This window comes from Lepidochelys kempii, chromosome 9, assembly GCF_965140265.1.
Source record: "Lepidochelys kempii isolate rLepKem1 chromosome 9, rLepKem1.hap2, whole genome shotgun sequence".
Lineage (NCBI taxonomy): Eukaryota > Metazoa > Chordata > Testudines > Cheloniidae > Lepidochelys > Lepidochelys kempii.
Genome location: NC_133264.1, coordinates 34,555,262 through 34,582,190, shown reverse-complemented (window position 1 = coordinate 34,582,190; position 26,929 = coordinate 34,555,262). Strand labels below are relative to the sequence as shown.

The window sequence follows — 26,929 nt, the reverse complement described above, 5'->3', positions numbered from 1 at the left end:
CACTGTACAATAGAAAAAAGAAAAGGAGTACTTGTGGCACCTTAGAGACTAACCAATTTATTTGAGCATGAGCTTTCGTGAAGTGAGCTGTAGCTCACGAAAGCTCATGCTCAAATAAATTGGTTAGTCTCTAAGGTGCCACAAGTACTCCTTTTCTTTTTGCGAATACAGACTAACACAGCTGTTACTCTGAAACCTGTACAATAGAAAGCAAGTTACAGGTTTAACCCTTGACTCAACCTGACTTTATACAAAGTGTACTTTCAAATATCGTTATTACTGGAAGCATACAATTCTTTTTACTCTTCAGAGATTAGTAATTCAGCACTTCTGATGTCAATATTAGTTATTAAACAGTTATTTGCTTATGCAAGGAAACTATATATTTCCAAATCTTTCCTGCAGAGAGTATTCTGTTTTGAAACACAGTCTTGTTGTGTTGTCATCTCTAGTTTTTGCTTTGCAAATTGTTTGATTTATGTACATAAGGAAAATAACAGCATTTTTACAGGGGCTCTTGCCCAGCACAGTTATGTTGGGGTCACATCACTTCGTACTCCTGGTGGACATAATTTGCCAGTGAAAGTTTGTGTGTCGGCCTAGCCTTACTTTGTATATTTCCCCCACTGCTTTGTGTCCCCCATTTTGGAAAATGCTGGAATAGACGTTTATAACAGATGTGCTCTCTCTTTTTGTGCATGCTTTGAGGAGTGAAAAAGGTTAAGCATTTGCATTTAAAGTACCATCCTTGGTGTCTGTGCTACCTAATTCAGATGAAACTAATGGGTCACTTGATACCTAAAAACTATTATTTTGGGCTCTGCAAAATTGGGCAGATGCTACTGCATCAGTTCCACTCTGGTAGCATTTTCAAGGCTTTCTCTAAAGCCAAAGCAGCGGGAGACAAACTCCTTTCAAAATAGAAGCTGAAACTACAGAGGGTAGTTAAGTCCATTCCTCTGATGTGCCCTGCTGCAGGAGTGTTTTCCAAAACATGGGATGGTCTTTGCCCTGAGGAACTTGCAATCTAAATAAGCAAGATGGAGTGAGAGAAAGGAAGTAGTAGTTATCCCCCTTTTACAGACTGGCAACTGAGGAACAGATAAAGGTCTGATAGGAACTCTGGCAGAGCAAGAATTGAAACCAGATGTCCTAAACTCCATTCCACTGACTTAGCTAGAGGACAGTTCTCTTTAGTGTTGCTTCTAAGTGAAGTCAGAGATTTTTCTCTCCGTCTCTTTTTTTGAAACTTAATGCTTCCTTACAAGGGTGTAACATCCTCTGTGGATTGTCTTCAATTGTACTGGCTTTGGTTAATTAGAAAGCTTATTTAAGTTAATTTGCTTGCATGTTTCTGAACTTTTTGATAAGATCACTAGTGCTTTTTCTTTTCTTAAACTACTGTTAATTTAACTAAATTAAACTTTATAATAAAATGAAATAAAATGAAACTTGAAAATTTTTGTACCATCCATGCATTCAGAAGGAAACTTCATTTCTCTCTCTCTTCTTCCCCCCTAGAAGGATTCTAAAGAGCTACAGCAATAATTAGGGTGTTGGATAGGTTTTATGAGCGTAGATTAAAAGGTACATTTGTGTAATTTGACTAAATGATGAGATGGGTTATTTCTATGTGTTAGAAGGCTATAAAGGTCAAGGAATGAAGAATTGTCTCTTCCATGGGAGTTTGAGAAATATGATGAAATTAGAACTGTGAGCTTTAATTGAGTCAGACTACCACTTCTATTTAAATTATGGAATAATCTCCGTAATGGGATGCTAAATCCAGCACAAAGCTTTGGTATATGTACAGTAGGGAACAATCGTATAACAACACAACTATGGACCAGACTTAATATTCAAAATAGAAAATTCTAGAGATTCTATCCTTTTGATACACTTAATATCACAGCTGAAGGGACAATGGCTAATTAAAGGAAACTTTTTCATTTATCCTGGTGAATTATTGGGAATTATCAGTGAGGTCAAAGCTTGAACTGCAGCGTAGTCTTTCAGGTTTGCAAGTCAGTTAAAGCTGGTCCTGATGAGACTTAAGTACCATTTGAGGCCTGGAATTTGTATGGTTGATTCCCAATGCAAGTGATCTCTGCTGACCCATGTTCCCTTTAAGAACATACACCAGCATTTGTCAAACTGGGGATCTTGACCCAAAAGGGGGTTGCAAGCCTATTATAGGGTGGTCACAGTATTGCTACACTTATTTCGAGCCGCCATCAGAGCCGGGTGGCTGGAGAGTGGTGGCTGTGGGCTGTGCGCCCAGCGCTGAAGGCTGTACCACCAGCAGCAGCAGCACAGAAGTAAGGGTGGCATAGCATGGGCAGCGGCGAGTGGGGATAAGGGGACATCACAGCCTGAAATACTTCCAAAGAGAGTCCCAGCAAAGAAGGTTTGAGAACCCCCAGCATACACAATTGTATCTAATTGTTCACTTAAGTTAAGAATTTCTCCTAATAGGTTTCAGATACTTTTAAGTATGTTTTTGGGCACATTATCTCATGGCCCACTTACCAGAGAGACAGCAGATAAAAGGTTTAGTCACCAAAATGTTCTAAAGCAATTCTAAAGTTTATACGGTCCAGCTAGGGTATAGTTTGAGTAGATTGTATGTTAAAATTTCAAATCAGTGTTTTCATTATTTCCTAGTCTCTGCCATTTTAAAAGTTTTTCTATTTTCTTTGTGGCACTATTCCCCCCCATGTAATCCCTTATGTGCTTTGCCTGCTCTTATATTACATAACTTTTCAGTTTTTGAAAATGCACCAGATGTGTCTATATCATTGGTATTCTAAAAAGACTACAGGAAAAGTTTCATGATTGTACTGTGGATTGCTTCAAACCTTCGATTGTAAACTTTTTTTAGATTCTGAAATTCTCAGGACTGGGTCCATGTTAGTGAACAGCCCCAACAGCATGTTCTTCAATGGAGCATCTGGGTGTTACCATGATACAAATACTAAATGTCATCACCACCACTCTACAGCATATCAGATACACTCAAATTGCATGTTGCCATGTAATTCAGTTAAGTTTGACTCATGCATAACTTTAGAATAAGAAACATCTGAGAGCGTAGGATGATACTTAATGCATACATGGTCTATGCCCTTTAAGATTTTTATGTTAAAGCTTATGCAAGGCAACTCTTCAAAGGGCTTGCTTTCATTCATAGTTGATAAAAATGTCATCAGGTGCATGCCATCTCTGTTGTTTTCTTTCTTTTTTGTGAATGTAACCTTGATGATAAACTTAATTTACATCCCTGAAGTTTGGAAATAGTGAAATAAAGCTGCAGTGCTTAACCCAAACAATCCCCGTATTTGTCTTACAAAAAGGAAACAAATTGATTAGGTGCATAACTGTGGAGCTGTGTGTTTTTTTCACTTGTGCTTAATGCTCATGTTTTGTGTGTTGCTGGAAGTAGTGGAGAGGTAAAACCTATGAGTGATGCCTGGAAGTAAGGCAGGGACTCTGTCAAAACTAGCCCTTGTAGCATGCTTTTAATTTAAAAATGGAAAGAGGTAGTAAATCAAGGAAACTTCAGTCAAGTTACTGCTTTTGTGTTTAGGTGTATTTGAAAAATAAAAATAAATTAGTCTACCTCCAAGAAATCTATGGCAAGTTTAATTCTTGAAGGTTTAAAAAATACTTGAGAAACTCTGCCCTGGTCTACACTACACAGGTCACCATAAGGCAGCTTTGTCAGTGTACACAGTGTACAGCTTTGCTCCTGTCGATGTAAGTGCTATACTAACTAACAGAATATGACTACACTGATATAATAAGCCATACACCATTTGCTGAGGTGCAGTTATTTTGGTATAGGTAGGGTGCTGTGGTGTCAATGTAGACCAGAGGTGGGCAAACTACACCCCGTGGGCCACATCCGGCCCACGGGATGGTCCTGTCCGGCCCCTGAGCTCCTGGCCTGGGAGGCTGTTCCCCCTCCCCCGCAGCCATGCCACAACGTGGCGCAATACTCTGGGCAACAGAGCTGCAGATCCCGGCCTGACCTGGTGCTCTGTGCTGCGTGGCGCGGCTGCCTGTTGTGGTGCAGCCGTGCTGCCAGGCACTGGTGCTCCAGGCAGTGCAGTAAGGGGGCAGGGAGCAGGAGGGGTGGGATAGAGGACAGGGGAGTTCAGTGGGTGGTCATGGGTGTGGATAGGGGTCGGGGTGGTCAGAGGGCAGGAATGGGGGCAGGAGTCCCGGGGGGGCAGTCAGAAAGGAGTGGAGGGGTGGTCAGGGGACAGGGAGCAGGGGTTTGGGTGGATGGGGCACGTGTCCTGGGGGATGGGCAGTCAGGAAGGAGAGGGAAGGGGTTGAATGGGGTGGTGCGGGGCAGTAAGGGGTGACAGGTCTGGAGGTGGTCGGTGGTCAGGGGGAAGGGGTGGTCCCGGGGGGGCAGTCAGGAAGGAGGGAGGGGGTTGGATGGGGCGGTGGGGAGCAGTTAGGGGTGGGAGGTCCGGGGGCTGTCAAGTGTTTTTAAACACAGTATGTTAATTTTCCAGGAAACCTTGCTGTTCAGTAAGCTCCTCATATATTAGACAGGGAATTTGTTGTGTACAGCTAAGTACAAAGCACTGTGTATTGGTAAATTTTAGAAGCTCAGAAGGACTCTTAAAAACTAATGCATGCTAATATAATTCGTACGCTGGCGTCTTCCAAACTTTACAGGTCATTATAAGCTGAACAGAGAAGCAGGACAGAATCTTGTCTGTGGTTTGAATATGTAGTCTTTGGGGAGGAGTATTTCTAAAGACAAAAATGGCAGTTGTGTGTGTTACACCATTGGGAGTACTTTCAAAATCAAGTACTTATTGTATGCATGTGCCTGTTAAATAAGAGATTAGATGTTGCAAGGCCATCTATCTCAGCAGGGCAAACAGCAATCCTAAACAGTGCACTGTGCACTCACACTTGGCTGAAATATTAATTAGTGTAAGACGAGTCCTTTGCAAATAAATGGTAAGCATGGATATTCAAAAATTAATAATGCATTTTATCTATGGTTGTAAATTTTGAGTGAAAATATAAATTTGAACTTGAAAGTTATTTAATATTGATTTCTCTCTTTTTCCCTCTCCCTCCCCCTCCCACCTTATTCCCTCAAAATAAGGTGTGTAAACAGATTTGGCTAGGATTATTTGATGATAGATCATCAGCAATTCCAGACTTCAGGGATCCACAGAAAGTAAAGGAGTTTCTACAGGAAAAATACGAAAAGAAAAGATGGTAAGCTAACACTCAGTTTTGATAAAAGCTAATTTTTTTTTTTCCTTCCCTGTAACCAGAAATCCCTTTTGGGTTTACTGTAAATTGCTGGCTGACGTCCGTCTTTCATTGTGACTAATAACGAGTGTTACTTTGTGGCTGAAAAGAGACCTTGACAACATCTCAATTTTTAAAGAAGGCTTATGGAAGACTTTGACTTGACTTCACGTACAGCACTACAGCAGCACAGCTGCAGCACTTCAGTGATGATGCTACTATGCTGACAGGAGAGCGTCTCCTGTTGGCATAGTTATAGTTAATCCACCTCCACGAGAGGCGGAAGGTATGTCAATGGGAGAAGCTCTCCCGATGACATAGCACTGTCTACACCGTCAGTGGGGTCGGTGTACCTACTTTGCCCAGCAACAAAGTTGTACTGATATAGGTCTGTAGTGTAGACCTGGGCATTGTAAAGCACTAAATATTACATCTGCATAGTCTGAACATTGCCAAACCTAGATATTCATTTAAAATCTTATGAAGAAGACATGGCCATTTGTTGTTAGATGCATGACATATGTTAGTGTGACATTCCCCAGGGACTGCTGTGTCCCCTTAGCTCTCCAGCCTAGGATGCCTTTTACACTATTTTGTTAGTGAACAGCAAACCCTTCCAGGCTCTGCTTACTCACACCACCAGCATGCAAAGTCACTCCCAGCTGAGTGCATGAATCTATGCCCAGCCATCCACGAAGCACATATAAGGCAACACCCGCATATCCCTCAGGCCCAGCCTTTCCCCCCTGAAATGTATATCTTGTACTGTTCAGTAGCCCCACTGGACAGGACAAGCTCATAATCAGTCTGTCATTCCAACTGTGGGTAATAAATATATGCACCAGTCCTTTCGATCTGAGTAGAGATCAAAAGGATTCCCCAAACACTTCAATCAAACACACTGGCTTAAATAAAATAACAAAATAAGTTTTTATTAACTGCAGAAAAATAGATTTAAAGTTTTTATAATTAGTATGGCATAGATATCAGAACTGGTTACAAAAGAAATAAAAAGATAAAATTGCAAGCTAATTGCTAATTCCCCCCGTGCAACCCTTGGGTGCTGGAAAAATCCTTGCCTGGGCATGTGGACAGCCAGTTCCATGGTGTGCATGAGCTTCAAACTGTCTTTTCAGATGAGTTGTAAATTTCCTGTTTACAACCCCCCCCCCAGCAGGTAATGGCTCTTTAGCACTTTTCTGGTGTGCTAGTGTGTCTGTCTCTGAGGAATGGGCTTGTGGGTGTTATCCAGAATTGCGACATATTCCAGTAACGATCCTACAGCAAAATCTCACAATTTCACATGCTGTGTTGCACACATTTCTACAGGATAATAATCATCAGATTATGAGTTTACAAATGATATCTCACAAGGCATACTTTGTACAAAATATGTAACGATATAAAAGTGGTGAACATGGGGTACAGGGTGTCAGTTATTTTTCCTAAAGGGCTGCACTTGGATCCAAACTGCTTTAGCAGCGCTGAGGATCCACAAGACTGTTGTACTCTGCAGGTGGGGAAGTTGCTGCCTGTTCACAAGCCCAGCTTCTGCTGATTCCCTTAGAGTGGCTTTTAGATAGGGCAGAATAGAAGCTCTTGTGTTCTGCCCATACTCTAACAGCTCTACTATGTTTGCTTGTCTGGAGGGCTGTTTGTTTTTATTTTTCCTCTTATATATGTGGCAAACCTTGTCAGAATATACTGGACTTACTACATAGACAGTTGTTTGCTGAATAGGGTGTAAGAGCTATTACAGCTCATTTAAGTGAAGTTATCAGACTATTTTCTTTACGAGTTCTTTAAAAAATAAATTGTCTTTAAAAGTGTGTTCAGCTTAATGGGGCAATCATAATTCATCTCGAGCCAGGAAACTGTAACGGCTTATGGTGACATCAGTAACAGCATAGGACTTAAACAGTCCCTTACTGGGATGGAACTACAGTAACGGTAGAAATATTTACTTGGGTTTTGTCAAAATATTGATGCTCTGTAAGGTGAATGGTTAATAACTGATGGTAACTCAATTTGACTTTTAAAAAAGTGTTGCCAGCATCTTGCTTCACCTTCTTCCATTCTAGCTCATATCACTTAAAAGTTGGGATGTCAGACTTTAATAGAGTGTACAACAATGGTTCAATCCTGGCAGTTGGTTGAGATTAGGGACCATTAACATCACTTTTGAGATGAAGTAGATGTGATTTTTAATATGCTAAACATGCCATAAAATATTTTTTTCCAACTTTTTTTCATTTGTGGACCCCTAAAAAATTTCAAATGGAGGTGCAGACCATTTGGAAATTCAACCTGTGGTCCGCAGGCCCCTACCATAGAAGTCTTGGAAGTCTTAGACTGAAAACTGACTGAGCAGAACTCAACTATAAATGTTGCACGTGCTCGGCACAGTATTTGACAAAGCGTGAGAAAGGGCGCTAAACTGTGGGCTTCTGTGGTAACAGCAGCACTTCTGGGTTTTGACCTGTAGGTGGGGGGCATTCACCTACTTTTGATTGATCAAAAGTATGCCTTTTCTGGGATCTGAAACTTTATTTTCATAGTCACCTTTAGCAGACCCCTTAGACACAGTCTGTGCGGACCCCAGGTTGAAAATGACTGTTATAAAACATTGGAAAACTGGAGTCTCAAGCTTTTGTAATCCCAGTGTTTGAGATATGGGACACTAAAATGGTGACTGGACCATCAGACCAGTAGTACTATTTGACATTGGTCCAGATCTTAAAATAGCAAATCTGAGACCTCAGAGCAATAACTTTTGATCCCTGCGCTACCATTATAATGGATGTTGGAACAAAACTTGTGTTAAATATTAAATAATTTTACTCTTATTCAACTTAGGTATGTTCCTCCAGAACAAGCTAAGGTGGTGGCATCGGTCCATGCATCTATATCAGGGTCCTCTGCTAGTAGTACAAGCAGCACACCTGAGGTGAAACCGCTTAAATCTCTCTTGGGAGAATCTGCACCAGCACTGCACTTAAATAAAGGCACACCTAGCCAAGTGAGTGAGTAATGGCTAAGAGTTCAGTGGTATGGGATTATGTTACAGTATTTAAAAGGATAATGGACATTTTGTGAATTGAACAAGATTTTACAAAATATTGAAAATTGTGGCATTGGTGGGTTACTCTTATTACAATAAAACTGTCCTGTCCTTAATACCTTTCATGCTCTGTTGCTTTTATGGAATGTGAATAGGGGACTGACAGTAAAATCCAGAAACTGAGTTCTGCGTTGGCTTGACTTTGAATGCTTCAAACTAAAAATGATAGCCTCTGCCCTGTGTAATAATGACTAATAGACAGACTGGTATTTTTGGTGCTATTTAATAAAACTAAAACTCTTTTTTTTGTTTTGTAACAGGCTTTTGGCTAAACATCTTGTGTATCCACAACATAGAATAAAAGCTGTTTTATCCGGCACTGCATCAATCAGAAAGCTCTATAAACAGCATTTCTGATCTTCATTGAAATTCGGGTTTACAGTCCAGTTGATGCAGGGCCAGCAAGGGGTTGGGGTGTGGGGTGTGGGCTCTGGGAGGGAGTTTGGGTGCAGGAAGGGGCTTGAGGTGCAGGAGGGGGCTCAGGGTGCTGGATCCGGGGGCTGCTCACCTCAGGTGGCTCCCTGCAAATGGTGACCTGTCCCGGCTGCTCCTAGGTGGAGGTGTGGCTCTGTGCACTGCCTCTGCCCGCAGGCACTGCCCCTGCAGCTTCCGTTGGCCACGTTCCCAGCCAATGAGAGCTGTGGAGCCAGCGCTCGGGGCAGGGCAGGGGGCAGCGTGCAGAGCCGCCTGCTGGACGTCTGCCTAGGAGCAGCCAGGACAGGTCGTCGGTTGCGGGGAGCTGCCCGAGGTGAGTGGTCCACGGATCCGGCACTCGCACCTGCTCCCCAACCCGCTGCCCCGAGTCCCCTCCGACACCCAAACTCCCTCCTGTCATTAACTGGCATTTTTCACTTACTGGCACATCCTATTCCCCCAACATGCCGGATAAAACAGCTTTTATTGTTGGTGGGTTGAGTCATCCTCCTCCCTTGCATCCTTGTTGGAATTTTAAAAACACACCATTGCCTCCTATGAAGCCCTGTGTTACAACTGCCATCTTTTTATTAAAGAGAGGCATGGACAGGACTTTTTTCTTAACCTGTCAGGGTTACTGCTTTTAGAAGTAAAACCATGTTTTTTCAACAACTTGAGATTTGCTTTATCTCTTCACCCCAGCCCCCTCTCCCCCCCAAATTTGGGCCATTGTGACAAAATTAAGTTAACTATAAACTAGATTTTATATAAATGGTGTTCCCTGTGGTATGAGGAAGTATTTTGGTCAGTCCAGTATACTATAACTTCAACCTCCCTTCCTTAGAAGCAGTTCAGGGGTCAGTGAAGCTAACTTAATTAACATATTTTTCTCTATATATGGTCATGAATACTGTGCTGTATATTATGCAAGTGTGTCTTGTTGCAGTCTTGTAAAATGACTTTCGGCTCTCTGTCTAGCTCATCCATAACGGTACATGATAGGTTGGAGGGAAAAAATGCATATTTGAAAAATAATGTATGATGTAAGTAGTCTGTATAATGCAAACGCACAAGAGGGTAAAGCTAAGGTTAAATGTTTGTTTAGAATTTCCTGACTCTTGAGTTTTTTAGCATGCAGCTGTAATTTTCTGTTGAGGAATTCTGCAAGAAATTTAACTTTTTTTTTTTTTCCTGGAAGAAAAAGAATGGGGATTCAGTGAGAAGAAGGAGCTTCAGTCTACATGGCTCTGAAGCTCTGCTGGGCTTCAAAAATAATTGCAAATACCACATGCAGGCTCCATAATATGGAGCCATTTGTTTAGATACCTCTAATTTTCCTGTCTTACATGCATCTTAGTCTCTGGAAGTCTGCTGTGTAACTCCTAAGGTGCACTTCAGTAGGGCTACCTGAAGACTCACACTAAGCCCATGGGGGTTGGGAGGGAATATGCTCTTGCACACCATAGGGAGGGGAGGAGGAGGAGGAGGAAAGATTCTTCTGTGTACCAGATTTTAAACTAGAAGCTCTAGATTAAATTACCAAATTTTAACGGGTTCATTGCTTGTTTGTTTCACATAATTGTGGTCTGAATTCTAAAGTTAAGAAACTTGATATGGCTTGCTAACCATGCTCCGTGGCAAAAAACTGTTCAAAACTAGTACCAGAAGTGCTTATTCGGTCTGTAGCCTTTAGCTGTTTGTAAAGCGTGGTTAAATATTGGCTTTCCTGTTTGTTTAGCTAATTAAAATGTTGTTTGTAGTCCCCTGTTATCGTTAGGTCTCAAGGACAACAGCAGCAGGAAAAGAAACAATTTGACCTCCTCAGTGACCTTGGCTCAGATATCTTTGCTGCTCCTGCTCCTCAGTCAACTGCTACAGCAAATTTTGCTAACTTTGCACATTTCAACAGTCATACAGGTAAGAGTTCTGTGTAGACACTTCCTCCTAATTAAATGTATAGAAACCTGAGGAGTTTTCAGTCTTTATGGCTCATAAATAGGAATGATCTTCTGAATTAGTAAAAGGAGAATTAATATTTCTGTGCCTTGAACATTGTTATATCAGTTGTTAAGATTTAGCTTATGGCAAGCTGGAAATCAAGTTTAATAAAGCAAGTATTATTCTAAAGTTTTAAAACTTACACTGTGCATTTCCTTTGCAATAAACAGTATGGGAAACAGAAGAGAATAGCTATAAAATATAGCGTAGTAGTACCGTTTGACATGGATCACATAAATATTGATCTGTACCTGACACAAATTACGTTTGGTCACTTTTTGTCACTCCGCTTTAATTATTTTTTCCCTTGAGTTGCTTGTTTATAAAGCAAATATTTGGCTAGAAGTCAGGAAGCATCAGTGTTGGTGGCAAGAGAGGAGAAGGTGAGTAAAGTAGTGGGAGTGGGCAGAGGCTATGCAAGATGTCATTTCTTCTCTCTGAAAAAGTTGGCAAGATACTTTATGGAAGGGAGTGAAAAATAGCGAACAGACAGCTGGTGTGGGTGTCAATGAGGGGGGAGAAGCAATGCTGCCTCACTGAGTATGACAGAACTGAAGGAAGAGAGAACAAACTTGTAGTGGAGGAAGCCCATGTGGCTGGGACTCACTAGTGTGGGGGCAGCAGCAAAAGGAAACAGTTTTTGAGCAAAAACCAGTTTAGGTGTGGTGGGACAGACTTTTAAATATTTAGAACGGCTGTCTGTTAAACATTCCTGAATGTTACAGAGGGGGAAAAATAAAGAAACCTCAGTCCATATAACTTTATCCTAAAGAATAATGACCACTAAGTTGATTCTGAAGAACACCAATAGTTATACGTCAGCAGCCTATAGATATTGAGTAGTGTGTTGCCACTAACTTTCTGTGTGACCATGAGCAAGTACCTACCCTTTGTCCTTGTCTACTTAGATTATGAACTCTTCAGGCTAGGTACTGTTTACTAAAATGTTTAGTACCTAAGGCAGTGGAGCCCCTATCTTGGTTGGTATCTCTGGGTTCTACTAATATTGCTAATACTGAGGAGAAATGCTGCTCATGAAAAATCTTGTGTTCATCTGAAGTGTTGTCGTCATAGTTGGTGTGAAATTACAAAGTTGAAAAATCATGGGTGCACACTTTTGGTGAGTTGAATAAGGTATTCGTCACCAGTTTAAATAAAAACATTTATAAATATTTTTTTAAAAACTTTTTTTCAGGCATTTTATTTTAAAGATAATGTGAATGACCAATTTAAAATCAGTAGAATTAAACATGAAGAGTTCTAGCATATTTTATAAAGCATGCGTAAAACAAAGGCTTTCATGTAAATCAGTTTCTTGGAATGTATTTACATTGGAATGATGTTTGTTGACCGATTTCAAATTTTAATCTGCAGATTTACATGCTGATTGGTCAGTATTACATAAAACAAAGTTTCACTCCAAAGGCGTCTGGATGCTTAAGAAGTCTTTCCTGTAAAGATCCAGCCTAATCAAACCACATTTGTATCCGATTACAATGTACTTGAATTCTTTTTTTTTTTTTTTTTAATAGACCTCAAGAACTGTAAGCCTCTTTTTAGGCAAACTGTTTGTTTTTTCATTTTATGCTTGATCAATCTAATACAGCATAAACCATGGTCCATTACCTCTGTTCAGGGCTATCTTACTACTTTTATGTAGGATTGAACAGATACAAAGGAAGATATATCTTTCAATAGGAAAGACTAAAATTTTTAATGTAGTCAGCTAGTTTTTAGATTGAAATTATTGCTTTAAGTTGTGAATGGGATGAATACCTGAGTACATATCACTGGTGTCCTTTTCTGCAGTAAGGTGCTCTCACTTTCTTGACATAGTGAATTGAGGAAAACAATCCCACAGTATTTAGAACCTCGGACTTTGTTAGGACTGGTACTTTTTACCTCTTATAAACACATTAAATTACGAACATCTGGTGGCAAATTTTAGATCACTAAGCCAGTTTCTGTACGATGCAAAGTGCCTGTTCACCAGGCTGGCAAGCACCATACCTTATAAGGACATTTCATATGCAGTAAACTGTTTTCAGTGATCCAGCTCATAAGTCACGTGGCTGGAGCCCTTCTGTTCTATGCCGATCAACATTCTAGTGCCTTTTTCTCCCCTCATGAACTTGGCTTCTACACTTTGGTTGCGGTAACACCCTGTGAAGCTGGTTCTGAAGTTACAGATTTGTCTTTGTGGTTCAAAGGAAGGAGTTGTTGAACTCACGTACGCATACAATAGCAAACTCTTAAAAGGTGCTGGTCCATGATGCCTATTTTGTTGATGTGGTAGTGGTTCTGCCTCCTTTACAGCTTCTCCTACAGGAGATTGAATATTTTTTTCATTTGGAATGTATAGTCTGGCCCCTTATAGAAACCACTGCTGAGGGGCAGCAAGATTAACAGCTTCTGTTATAAACTGTTGCAGCCACAAGGGAATGGATGAATTTAGTAGCCAGCAGGAAAAAAACTGTTGTAGTAAGGTACTTCTGCATTGGTTGGGTAGACTGTGGAGACAGTGAGAGCACTCTGTGAGAGGGCTGAGTGCCTGTTGCTGTACTGTTGTAATGCCTGGTAACTGCACAAGAATGTAGCTTCTGATATGCTCCATCTTGTGGAGGTCCTAATGTGCCAAGTAGTACATGGGAACTTGGGCAGAGGGATTATGGAAAAGAGTGGGGCAAAGGAAACTAGTTTAACATATTGTAGATGTGAATTGGGGAAGGAAAACAATTTGAGTACAAATTTACTTAACTGAAAATGTGAAAGTTCACAAGAGTAGTACAGTTTTTTCTTCAAGTGATTGCACTTATCCATTCCACTCCTGGTGTCTGTGCACCCAGGGCCTGGCAGTCGGAAACTTTTTTCCCTGAGCTTAGATTAAGTAGTTAGTGTATTTACTATAGTTAGTTTTTTAATCTGAAAATTTACATGCTGATTGGCATGTTTTTTAACGGTGTTAAAAAGTTATATTTTTTAAAATTATGGTTGTTTGTTCCCTGTTTCAGGGTTCTGATGCTGCTACTGAGGCATGCCCTGGTCTCCAGGGTTCAAGCCGTGTACTTCTCGCTCAGGGCCTGCCGGTGAGCGACCCACACAATAGTTGTCTGAAGTGCCTGGGCAAAGCACACGTTAAAGACCTATTCAGGACTTGCCATTTGAGGGTCCTTCTCTGTTCTCAGACAAGACAGATAGCAAGCTTCATGGACTTAAGTACTCAAGCTACCTTAAGCTCCTTAGATTTGTATTCACCTGCCCCAGTCAGAAAGTACTATCAACCTTAGCAGATGCACCATTTTTCTGTTCCAGCTCTTCGATAGTATCTGTCAAAAAAGTAGTCATGGGATTATAGGTACAGGCTTCCTCCTCCTGCTGCTTTGGCTCCAGTTCCAGGTATCTCGAAGGGGATGGAAAGTGCCAGTCATTTCTCCAGACCCAAATTCCTTCTCCCTTTGCCAACCATCTGTCCCTCTTCCTCAGTTCTTGGTCCTGAATTGCTTTGGACCAGTGTGTCTAGAGCACTGTGGAGGTGGGATATACTCAACCATTTGTTTCTACCCCTTCCTGCCATCCTTCCTTCTCATGCCTCTTCAGGGACCACTCTCAAGAGGAGCTCCCCTTCCAGGAGGATACAGTCTCTCTTGGTTGGGGGCAATATAAAAGATTCCACATCCTCTGAAAGGGAAGGGGTTTTAGTTCCATGGTTTTCCAATCCCAAAGGTGAAGGGGCCAGGTTTAAGGCCAATTGTAGACCTGCATCAACTCAATACATTCTTAAAGAAGATAGCTTCAATTATCCCTTCCCTGGATCCTAGGGACTGGTATGCTGCCCTCGACTTACAGGATGCGTACTTCCTTGTGGCAGTCACTTCCTGTGAGCTTGATTATCTCAGATTTCTGGTAAATCAAAATTATTATTGTCATGCTGTCTGGAGTGGTTCATGTCCACGAGTGCCAGCCTCAGGTCAAACTATCAAAAAGCAGGGCAGATGCCCCAAAGTGGTGGTTCTGTAATTAGATTTCAACTACCCAGTAACACATGTGAACTCCTGGATCACTGTACTAGTCTTACCATGGAGTCGCAGACTGTCCCCTCGGGCATTCCAGTCTATCTTGCCACCCAGACAAGCTGTACTTAGTGAAAAATAATTACCTACACCAAAAATCACAAAATACTCAGGTTGCTACCAGTCCCAATAGACCGGTCACTTACCCCAGATCAGTTTGTACCGGAGATCTCAACAAAGAGCACGCTGGTAGCTAATCCTATAGTAAACTTCCACCCATGAAGAAATCAACTAAGTTTTTGTCCTACAGTAGCCCAGTTAGACTCGATAGTCCTTTTTCTGCCTAGGTTCACAAGTTTAGAACAGGCATTTTTACAATTTATAAAGCAAAACTTTCCTGAGAGCATGGGATTCAGACATTACAAATAAGATTAATGTATGCAGCAACGTACTAACATTTTGTAGAGTCTAAACACAGTCTTACAAGTCTAGCACCTATCTTGAGTAGTACTAACACACGTGAGCTGGTCTGGTTTCCAGCTATGAATTTTTCAGTGTAGGAGTCAGCTGTGCAGATTTGGTAAGAGTTAGCACCTTGGTTATCAGTGTCACAATTATTGGTTCACTGTACTACCATTTGGCCTATTAGCCGCTCTCAGGATCTTTACAGAAGTTATGTCAGTAGTAGCTGCATTCATTAGAAGATCGGGAGTTGAGAGTAGGGGTAAATCTGGATGACAGGCTTGTCAAGGGTCTGTGTCAGCTGTAGGTACAGTGCAGTTTATGCCTGATCCAGTCAGTGTTCAATGCTGTGAGACTGCTAGTCAATGCAGAGAAGTCTCCTGTCTCCCTGGTCCAGAGAGTAGCATTTATAGGGGTTGTGCTGGACTTTGTTCCAGGCAATTCAATCAATTATTATAGGTAGAAAACACCCAGTCACAACAGCACGAAACTGTTTGAGACTCCTGGGGCATATGGCCTCCTGCCTGTATGTAGTTCAATATGCTGGACTCAACTCCAGAATTCCTCAGAGTGGGTTGGCATCTATCTATTCGCTGCGCCTCCATTAGCTAGAGTTGGTGATGAGAATGACTTATGTTCTTGGCTCCTTTGATTGCTGGACAGGTTCAGCCAATGTATGTGTAGGTGTTCCATTTGCCTGCCTGCAGCTGATGCTCATGCTAGTGATGGATGTGTCTGCCTGGGATGGGGAATCCATTTGGGTTCTCTGCAGACTCAGGATTTCTGGTCCTTGGAACACTTAGCTTTCAGCCCTGCCATTGATGTGTAAAACTATCGGACTGTAGTGCCAGATGTTTCTTGCACATCAAGAAAAAGTCTGTTAGTCCTTACATACAACACAGCAGTAATGTTCTGTCTCAAGCAGGGAGGAGCCAACTTTTTCCACTCTATCAAGAGGCAGCTTTCCATTGCTAGCTTGATAGATCTAAAGCTTCTTATCTTTGGGGGTCCAAAATGATCCAACAGACCACCTGATCAGATTGCTTATGAGTCACTGAGTAGTCTTGGTCCAGATACATCCTCCATTGGTGGGGTTTCCCCAAGTAGACCTGTTTGTGACAAGGAAAAGTGTCAGCAGTTCAGCTCCCTGCTAGATTGCAGCCCAGGTTCCCTGACAGTCGCTGTTTTTGCTGCCGTGGTCAGGCAGCCCATTTTACACTTTTCCCCCAATCCCACTCATTCAGAGGGTATTACTAAAGATAAGATGTGACCAAGCCAGAGTCGTACTCGTGGCTCCAGCTTGAGCCCGTGAACACTGGTTCTTCACTCTCTTGGCAGTGTCAGTGAAACCTCCAATCTCACTTCCACTAAACTGAGACCTAATCTCTCAAGGTCATGGGCGCCTACTCCAACTGCATGGATGCTCTGGTGCTAATATTAGAGAGTGATCTTGCTTGAAAGAGGTTCAGGAGGTCCTTCTAAATAGTAGAAAGTTTTCTACAAGAGCTACTTATCTCTCTTAAATGAAGGCATTTTTCCATTTGTTCTTGCCAGTGGTGGGGTATTGCTGTCCTGTTCTTTGGTTCAACATATTCTGGACTAATTATTGTACCGAAAACACCAAGGTTTGGCTGTTAGTTCAATCAAAGTACATCTGGCAGCTATTTCAGCATTCCACCCTAAAGAAGATAATCACTGTTTTCTCTAATGACATATCTACAAGGTTTTTGAAGGGCCTAACAAGTTGTGTCCTCAGGTACAAGATGGTAATTCTCCATGGGACCTAAACTTGGTGTTTGTCCAGTCTTATGGGTCTGGCATTTGAACCTTTGGCTACTTGCTCTCTGCTGCCTCTGCCAGTGAAGATGATATATTCAGTGGCCATCACTTCTGCCAAAAGGGTAGGAGAAGTATGTGCCTTAATGTCGGGGCCTTCCTATATAATATTCTTTACGGACATGGTTAATTTGCATTCTCACCCCAGGTTCATTCCAAATGTGGTGTGTTTTTCCATATCAACCAGTCCATTTGTTTGCCTGCATTCTTCCCGAAGCCACATTCGAACAGGGAGGGAGGAGCGTTTTACATACCTTGGACATCAGAAGAGCTCTGGTATTCTATTTGTGCAGGACCAGGCACTTCCATAAGTCCTACTAACTATTTATAGTGGTGTCAGACAGAATAAAGGGACAATCCGTCTCTGTGCAAAGAAACTTTTCTTGGATCAACTCTTATATGTGCACATGCTATGTCCTGGATAATGTCACCCCACCGATCAGTCACAGCTCGTTTGACAAGATCAGTGTGCTTTGATGGTGTTTCTGCCACAGGTTCTGGTTGTAGATGTTTGTAGAGTGGCAACTTCCTCCTCAGTCCACACATTTGCCTCCCATTATGCTGTTGCTCAAAACTCCAGAGATATGGCTAAAGTTGGATGAGGAATTCTCCAATCTCTATTTAAATAGATTCCAATTCCATACTTTAGGCATCAGTATTTCTATTATAGCTTATTGTTTCCTGGGATTTATAACTTAGTTGTAAAAACTTGCTTCAGGCACATTGAAAGCACCGACCTGGTAATACCACAGAACCTCCAAAGAGCCCATTCCCAATTCTGTTATGCCAATGGAAAATCACATCATATTGAGGGGTTTTAGATCAACTTAAAAAAAAAAGTAAGTCACTTTAAATTAGAGATTCATGTGTAGGGATTCCCCTCTAGTCATTATTGCTTGCATAGTGTAGCACGTAAATAGCGGCTAGAATTTTCAAAGTAGCCAATGAGTTGAACACTGAATTTATATTGACTTTCATTGGGAGTTGAGCCCCTGACTCCCTCAACCAACAGCTTACCTCAGTTACCTGCAATGTCAAGACACAAAGGGAAGGGTTGAGGGCACAATGGGTGTCAATTCTAAATTCCCTTCCTTCGCAGGTTCACTTTTCACACCTAATGTTGATGGACATGCAATTTTTGTTAATTGTCCAGTATTCTTAATATCTGGATCTAGGGGCAAAAAAACCCCTAAAAAGGTCAAATCAATATAAATGCTGTTTTGCAAAAGAAGGCATCTTTAGTATTTCACTGCTTGGTTTGGCTTCGTGTTCCGTTATGTGATTTTTTTTTTTAATTGCATTTTAATTACATAGTGCTTTGAATGCTTTGACAGGTTGAATGACTTCTGAATAGTATGTATCCAAAACAAACTCAGTAGTGACAAATTAAATTCCCTCTAACAATGTTGTACTTCATATATAAATGCTTGACATTTTGAAATGGTGTAAAAATACATCCTAGAAGTAGAACATATTTCACGTTTCCAAACCAGACTCGTGGGAGTCAAGTAGCCTACCAGATGGATTGGCATTTCACTGGAAAACAGTGTTTGGAAAGATACAATCTTGTTTGTTTGACTCTTAACAGTTACAAATGTGGTGTTCTGTTTTCAGGGCTTTCTGTGTTAGTACTGTTGGTTTAAGATGAATCTGACACTGTGTATGTCTACGCTGCAATCGAAAGCATAATTGCCGTTTTTGAGTAGGCATGCCCATGCTAGCTGTAATCTAGCTTTTCTAAAAATAGCAGTGCAGCAGCATGGTATTGGCTTCATCTCAAAGCTTACAAGTAGTCCTAGCCCATGCTGAAGTCTGTGCTGCTGCAGCTTCATTGCTAGCCATGCTAGTTAGATTAAAGCTAGCCTAGGTATGTCACCGTTCGCTGCAATTACGCTTTTGATTGCAGTGCGGATTTACCTTTTCTTGAGGTCATGCAGTTACTGTGGGTAATGGCATATCACTCACGCTTTAACAGAAATGAACTATGGAAAAATGAGTGGGAAATTTATTGATACAAACCTATGAAGGCAAATATGAAAGGCTTAAAATACATTTTGAAGATTAATTTAATCCATAGGATGTGTATTTATACTTTAGATAAGAATGTGATGCTTCATTTATAAAGAGAAAAATCATGCTTGAGGTAGGACATCACACTCAGACCAACATAACCATAACTTACTTCAGTTAATACATGTGTTTTTGTTTTCCATGTCCATTAACATGTTTTGTTCCTTTACAATTTACAGCACAGAACTCTGCAAATGCAGGTTTTGCAAACTTTGATGCATTTGGACAGTCTAGTGGTTCGAGTAATTTTGGAGGTTTCCCCACAGCAAGTCAGTCTCCTTTTCAGCCCCAAAATACAGGTAGACTACTAGCACTTCTGATTAATTTTTACAAAATAATCCAGACGTACAAGTGAGAAAGTACTTCAGTTTACTTCCTGCATCTGCCTGCTTTAACACAATCATAATCTGAAGCTCTGGGGAAACCTGAAATGAATGCCTTTTTCTGTTTGGTTATTTGGTATGGGTTTTTTTGTTTTACTTTTTTCTGGCACTTCTGGGAAGTCTCCTAATTTATGATGATGTCGCTTATAATTAGCCCTACACATGAAATATTTGTGAGCTTACTGAATGTAACTATATTGGTACTTCTGAATGTCAGGCCACATTTATCTAAAGGAGATTACATCTGTGATTTCCATCTTCCAAGAGAAGATTTCAGTAAAGATAGATAATGCAGACCAGAGTAATACAAGTATTGAATATATTTACCACACAGATGCATGTTAGCCACTCAGTTATCAGAAGATTTCATGTGTAAGGTCTATTGCTAATTCTTATTTTGCTTTTCTTGTTAATTTGATCATACTTTTAAACTTTTGCTTGGGCTGACAGTTGCTGTTTGTCTAATCTTTGGCTGACTACTTTTCCTTTTTTCCTTTTGAATGTGGTGTCATTTAAACTTCCTTTTTAATTTTTTTCTCCCTTTTGTTAACTTTAATCCCCTTCACACAATTTCTGGCTATCCAGCGTTCAGAACGCTTTCATCTAGCTGCAGTTTTGGCGAATTTACTTCAGCTTTCCCTCTCCAGGCTGTACACAGTAAGTTCCATTGAGTAGGAAACTTAGTTTTTTGTTTTATATGCCATTGTGTTTTTTTTAGTTCCGCCCTTACATATATTTTCACCAGTCATTGCTAATGTCTGTGCTTGCTTTTAAAATTATCAAATTGCTAATGGTTTATTAATAGTTAATGTGGACTGAGTACTCAACCAAGTGTACGTACGTGTACACGCACATACACCTTTTTCTATTAAACTAAAATGTAAATCTGACTTGCGCATATGAACAGAATCCTCTGTCCACAGAGAAGATCTGGAAACTCATAAATTAATACCTTTTTAGAGACTTAAACATAAAATTTGTTGCACACATTAAAAAGCTGGAGCTTTCAAACTGATTCCTATATTTCAGATCAGCAGAGTGTTAGTATAAATCCTAATAGAGTGATTTATTTACTTGAGTATATTTAATGTGTATCCTAGGAAACTAATTTTTTTTCTTTGAAAGGAGGGCTCTCAAATCCCTTCTGTTCTTTTCCTTTATCTCCCCTCCAAAAGGCTGTGTTGTCTGTCTGTCTCTGTCTGGGTGCAGCCATGACATCTGGGAGTAAAGGACTGAGTTAGTCTCTCTGAACCTTGGCCTGGTATCCCATTGTGCTACCTCTGGACTTTCAGGCTAACCTTTTTTGCCTGCAGTGGTTACTGATGTCTGAAATAGTCAAGCATATTGTACCATTGAGGAAAATAAAGCAACTCCTACTTATTTTGCTGAATTCTTGCAGCAGCAAAAGCTGTATTTTGGATTTATAAAATTAAAGCTAATTTAACTCAAATTTTTTCTAGCTAAATATGTGTGATGTTTGAGTTGACTTAATGATGTTGCACTGAAACATAATTTTGCGAGAGCTAATTACGGTGTGTGAAAGCTATTGAATTTTCAGTGTTTTCTTCAGATTTAGAAGTTTATAGATATAAATGTGCTCATTCTGATTCAAGATTAATTTTAAGTGTGTTAGAGGGGCTTTAGTTAGCCTGTGGGATAAAAAACAAAAGTGATGTTACTGCCTGGTGTAACCACGAAGAGGTGGGATGATATTGCCACCAAGAGCATTTGGAGAGACTTTCCTATACCTTTAAAGTATCCATGTTTAACTTATTTTGTTACAGGTGGAAGTGCTGGATCAATGAATGCTAACTTTGCTCACTTTGATAACTTCCCCAAATCCTCCAGTGCTGATTTTGGAGCCTTCAATGCTTCTCAGAGCAACACAACGGCAACTGCTGCCAGTAAAGTTGCAGTGAATAAACCGAATCTCCAGTCAGCAGACAAATATGCAGCTCTTGCTAATTTAGATAATATCTTCAGCACAGGGCAAGGTATTAAAGTTTTTTTTCTTTGACCTGTTACCCTTCATTTTTATTCCTTATGAGGATGGCTGTGCCTGTCAAAATGGTAACAAACCATGTTAAGCATGCTTTAAATTGTCTCTTCAAAAAATTCTAATTAACTTCACACTTGCACATTTTAAACTCCTATATTGCCGTGCTGCTTCTTGTAACAAAGCAAATTCTTTAATCTATGCAGTCATGTGCAAAATAGTACTTATCAAAAAGATCATGCTTCTTTTATAAGCCGATCACTCAAAAAAAATTTTCATGAGTGATAAGTATTGTAGTAGTACATTATTCAGGTTTCTGTGTATTGCTGGAGTGGGCGACTTTATTCATTCAATCACACCAGTTGCGGGTCTAAGATATTTTTTACCTTTAAAATTAAAAGCCACCATGATAGCTTCTTTAGATGTTCATATAACGTAAAGCTTGACTAGACTTTCTCTCTTAAAGGAGATTACAACTGCTAGTGTTTAACGGGTTGGTTTTGTATGCACACTAAGGTAACCATATATTGAACAAGGATGGTAACATGAATTTCATTGGAGTTTAAGTTGGATTCAGTCCAGCATACTACAATGGTAAATAAGTCATGTATATCAGCTCCTAAGCAAAACTGATACAGTATATGGCTTTGTTAATATTCTTTCCCTTAAAGTTGTGTGGTTTTGAGGAGGGCAGTGGTTGACTGACTCTTAGGATGAGCCATTATTCTAATTGTGGAGTAGACACTGTCTGCTCCATAACTAAGTAGTTTGTAGCTATTCTGACAAACATTGCTGTTATATGTGTGTTCAACACAAATAAACAACAGGACTATGAGGTGCACTATCAAGAGTCGCTCAGTGTTTGTATCTCCATTGACCTGGCAATGTTTATGGAGGGATAAGGTACACAAGTGTTCAAAAATACCCTACTTTTAATCACAAGTTGTCCAATTTTTTGATTGCTTCCGCATGCTTTAGTGCATATTTGCTAGATAGACTATGTTAGCTCAGTGAAACTTACTTAAGGGTATCATGAGGTGGCATAACTACTCTTGTTCTTACATTTTACCTACAAAAAATCCTTAAATTACTCTCCTTTGTCAACTTTTTTGTTCATATTCTTCCATATTCCAAAAAGTAGGTGTTATTGCTCAGTGCACCTCTACACTGTTGTACACTTCCAGTTTTTTTGAACACTTTAGACTTCTTGGTTACAAAATACCATACACTGGTGCTTGTAAAATAATCTATGGAATTTTTCCTCTCAGTGGCAGTCTGCTGAGAACAGGTATCCTTGGAAACGAGACAATTCTATACTGTTACCTATCATTTTGTTCTTCTGAATGTGATACACTGGATCTGTATCATTTATTTAGCATCTTTTCAGGATTTGGAGTGCAGTTACCCTCTTAGGGCATAAATGAAAATAAGCCACCAGTTGGAAGATATGACATGGCTTTTGTGACACATACTGCATGGTTCATGAATTCAGTCTTTAGTGGGAAATGCCATACAGGAGGCTAGGGAATACTCCACAGCATATGGTTAGGAGTCACAAGAACCTGGAAGTGTGAGTTTCCGCAGGATTATACTTTGAGATAATAGTGAAGTAAGAGTCCATCATTCTGTAACTTAATTGTTAGATTTCTTATGCCTCGTTGCTTTCTAAATGTACAAAAATTTCAAAGCTGTACTCTAAGGATGAGTCATGCACAACATACTAAGGTTTAAAACAAATCCATCTTTCTAACTGGAGCAAGAGAGAGCAGTGTACTTCACTTAATAATGCGATCAGGGGAAACTAGGAAGCCACTTTTGGAGTGATAGACCCATTGAAGTATGGTACTGTGTGCTTATAAAGATAGAGATTGGGAGCCATAGTGTATTAGAGCGGCACTAAGTTTTATTGTTTAATTTTAGTCTTAAAGGATGGGAGAACAGTTAATTAACATTTTCTGTTAGTATGGAGAAGATTATAGGGAAAACATGGTTTTAGAAGTGTCATTTTAAATTTCAATATGGTATCTTCTTTTCTAGGTGGTAGTGAGCAAGGAAGTGGCTTCGGCACTGTAGTTACAGCACCGTCAGGTCCTGCTGTGTCAGCCCCAAGTCAGCCAAGTGCATCTTCAGACAAGTATGCAGCTCTAGCAGAATTAGACAGTGTGTTCAGCTCCACAGCAACCTCTAGTAATGCATATACTTCCACCAGTAATGTTAGCAGGTACTTTTTCTTGTTAGAAGTTAAAGTAATTAGCCCTAAACCAACTGTATTTATAGGCAGAAAAATAGCCCTATGGTAGTGTTGATAAAGTTTTTAAAAAACCTGCTTGTATTCAACTGTTCTTCTTTGTTTAGGTCACGATTTAAAAATTGTAGGGAAATAATTCTGGAGAGGAGTTAGTTGGGTGTTGACTTCAGTGTCCTTACTAAAACTGCATCTTTTCTTAACGGTGGTTGTGGTTGTACTGCCCGCTAGAGGTTGTAAAATGAAACTGAAGCAAGTGTTTATCAGTGAAACACTTTTTTACACCTTCCTAGACAACACACACTAAATTCTGTTGGAGGATAACAATCCTCCATGTGGATTACTTGCATGCATATTTAAGCGTGTAGCCTTGTAATTGGTAAGAGATTGGTTTTGAAAAGTGAGACATTTGCAATGTACGTTTTTTAAAATTTTTTTTAAAGTAATTGAAAGCACGCCCCTGTAGTAACTTTTTGCTTGGAAATGCAAATTTCCCTAAAGCTTTTGCTTGGCAGCCTATGCCTATTTCTTTGTTTTCTCCTCAATGTCCATACTTTTACACTTTGCCACTGGCAGACAGGGTTTACCATTGCTCAGCGCTAATATATTTAGCCTTTGACCTTGGCATCAAGAATTCAACTCCTGGTGCTAATGGATTATATAGCATTTCAAATCTGTGCCTAAATATCCCTTCTCTACTCTGCTTTTATCTGCCAAAATTAATTGTAGATGTTAAATGTTAAAGGAGCAACACTGACTTCAATGAATGTGAATTATTTTCAGCAATGCTTTTGGAACAGTACCAGTGGCTGCTGCTGCACAGACACAGCCTGCATCTTCGAGTGTGCCTGCTCCGTTTGGAGGTATATTAAAATACTACTACTGTTTATACAGACTATAAGCAAACATATTACTAAATTTTAGTCCCATTGTATAGTAGTACTAATGACTTCACTGTCATTAGAAATGATGACGTAACTGTTTCCAGTGCAGGCAATATGATGTAAGTAGTCTAAAATATCAGTGGTGGTTGTGAGTGTGTTTAAAAAATATCTATATCCTGTAGTACCCAATGCAGAAAAGGTATGGAAAAACTTCTTATGTAAAGTTATTTCTGACTGTATTTGTCTTTGTGAAGGTTGTGTAGAACAAATATATATCCATGCTGGGTAAAAATTTTTTTTTTAATGAATTTTTCTTAATCTTTCAGCAACACCTTCCACAAACCCATTTGTGGCTGCGCCTGTCGCTCCAGTGGCACCTTCAACAAACCCGTTCCAGAGCAATAGCCGAGGAGCAACAGGTTAGAAAAATAAAATTGCACTGTACCGTTTTATATGCTATACATACATTTTTAATTTCAAAACTTCATTATATTTGTAGTTTCATAATTTTATTTTTTAGAGATTGACTGAAAATAGGTCATGCACAAGTTAATGTAAAATTCTGCACTCTGTTTTTTAAGTAAAAGAGCACAATGTTTAAATAAGACATATAGCCAAATTGTCAAATAGTTGTTTAAGTTGAAATGACATTTCATTTTGACCTTTTCAAAACATTGCCAAGCCTCCAGGCAGCCTGCCTCGTGAGGAGCCTGGACGTTCTGGGAGTCCCAGCTGTGGGGCAGACCACCTGGAGGGCGGCCCCAGTGCCACAGACTCTGTAAGCCATTGGAACCTGAGCTTCCAAGAGCTGTTAAATTGGCTCCTGGCTCCCCATCAGAGAGGCTGCTAAGGAGCCAGGAACCAGGACTGCCAAGGAGCCTGGTAGGTGACTAGCAGGAATCCAGGCTAGGTAGGTTTTTTTAAAATGCCTGGCTTCCATCTCTATTGTCATAGTCTCATGGAACATTTCAGTTTCAGTGATTTGCTATTTTCTGGTGTAAGAATGTTCCATTCAGAATTTTTCCAACCAGCTCTAGTAATCCTGTTCTGTTTCTTAAATTCCCTCTCCAATTTTAATTGGCTACAGCATTGACCTGTTGTGTTGTTTTAAACCTGTTGTGTAGTACTTATTGCTGTTACATGCTAGATGTGATTGCGTTACAGTGTTGGCTGTAAGAGTTTCTTTATACAGTTTGAAAAGCGCTTTGGGGTACTCAGCAGTGAAAGGCAGCATCTGTAGGGCACCTTAGTTCCAGCTAGCTGCAGAATATAAATTTTGTTGCACTTGGAAATTCTGCAGCAGTTTCATTTTGAATAAAAATATAAAAAATTAATAATGCAATCAGTATAGTAGCCCCTATGATTGTTTGTTTGTTTTTTATACTAAACTATCCACCATGGAATGCAGAGTGGGATTGAGTTAAGAACACTTGTTGGATATTTAAGTATTTGAAACAGTTAAGTGTGACATTTACACTGTCACTGTCAGAATTTACACCCCATTTAAATGAATGGAGCAATTCTAGCTTTTATCATTCTCTGCACCCTCAAAGACAAACCCCACATCCATTCACGTTTACAGGTTTTTCCTTCCCTACTGTTAGGATGAGAAATCCTTTTAAATGATAGCTTAAATTAATGGAGCACAAGTCTGAGACAAGAAGTGAATTCTGCAGAATCCATGAGGCCATGACTCCATATGTAAAATAGTTTAATTTATAAATTGAAAAACCAGTTTAATGTTCCTTCTTACAATACAATGCTCCTCAGTTTAGACACTACTACAAGTTTAATACTTTATTCTGTGATTAATTCTTTATCTGCAATGCTGAATTTTAGGATTGGCCCCATGTGGCAACTGTGGGTATTCTGCCATTTAATAGACTCTGCTGTTCGGTTAAAACCTTTGGTATGCAACCAAAATTCTCTCCTTTATTTAATATCATCCCAGTATTACAATCTGTACCACTTTGGACTATCTTTAAAAATTTCTGTAATTCTCTTGTATCCTTGAAAAAATTTAGCTTTAAAGAGGCTGTTGGAATTACCTTCAGAAGGTCTCAGCCAGATAGTGACGTAGGATATGCCTACACTTCCTGCAGTTTGAACTGTGCGGGTGTGAGCTGTGCTGTAACTCCCCTGTATGGATGCTGCAGATGTGAACTAGCAGGCTCCTAGTTTACATTAATATAATCCTCCTCAAACAGGGTTATATTAATGTGAA

General features: G+C 40.1%; 1 protein-coding gene across 11 annotated transcripts in view; it reads left to right on the top strand.

Moving 5' to 3' along the window:
* The window catches only part of AGFG1 (ArfGAP with FG repeats 1), a 68,273-nt gene that overhangs the window by 32,778 nt on the left and 8,566 nt on the right, over nt 1-26,929 (top strand). For 4 of the 11 annotated variants that reach the window (XM_073359881.1, XM_073359882.1, XM_073359877.1 and 1 more), the window contains exons 3-11: nt 5,135-5,250; nt 8,143-8,305; nt 10,582-10,738; nt 19,377-19,496; nt 20,166-20,237; nt 21,365-21,574; nt 23,614-23,797; nt 24,605-24,684; nt 25,032-25,124. In XM_073359881.1, coding sequence (XP_073215982.1) covers nt 5,135-5,250; nt 8,143-8,305; nt 10,582-10,738; nt 19,377-19,496; nt 20,166-20,237; nt 21,365-21,574; nt 23,614-23,797; nt 24,605-24,684; nt 25,032-25,124 — 1,195 coding nt within the window. The remainder of the gene's footprint in view (nt 1-5,134; nt 5,251-8,142; nt 8,306-10,581; nt 10,739-19,376; nt 19,497-20,165; nt 20,238-21,364; nt 21,575-23,613; nt 23,798-24,604; nt 24,685-25,031; nt 25,125-26,929) is intronic. The other 7 variants (XM_073359884.1, XM_073359883.1, XM_073359878.1 and 4 more) reach the window with 4 other exon arrangements.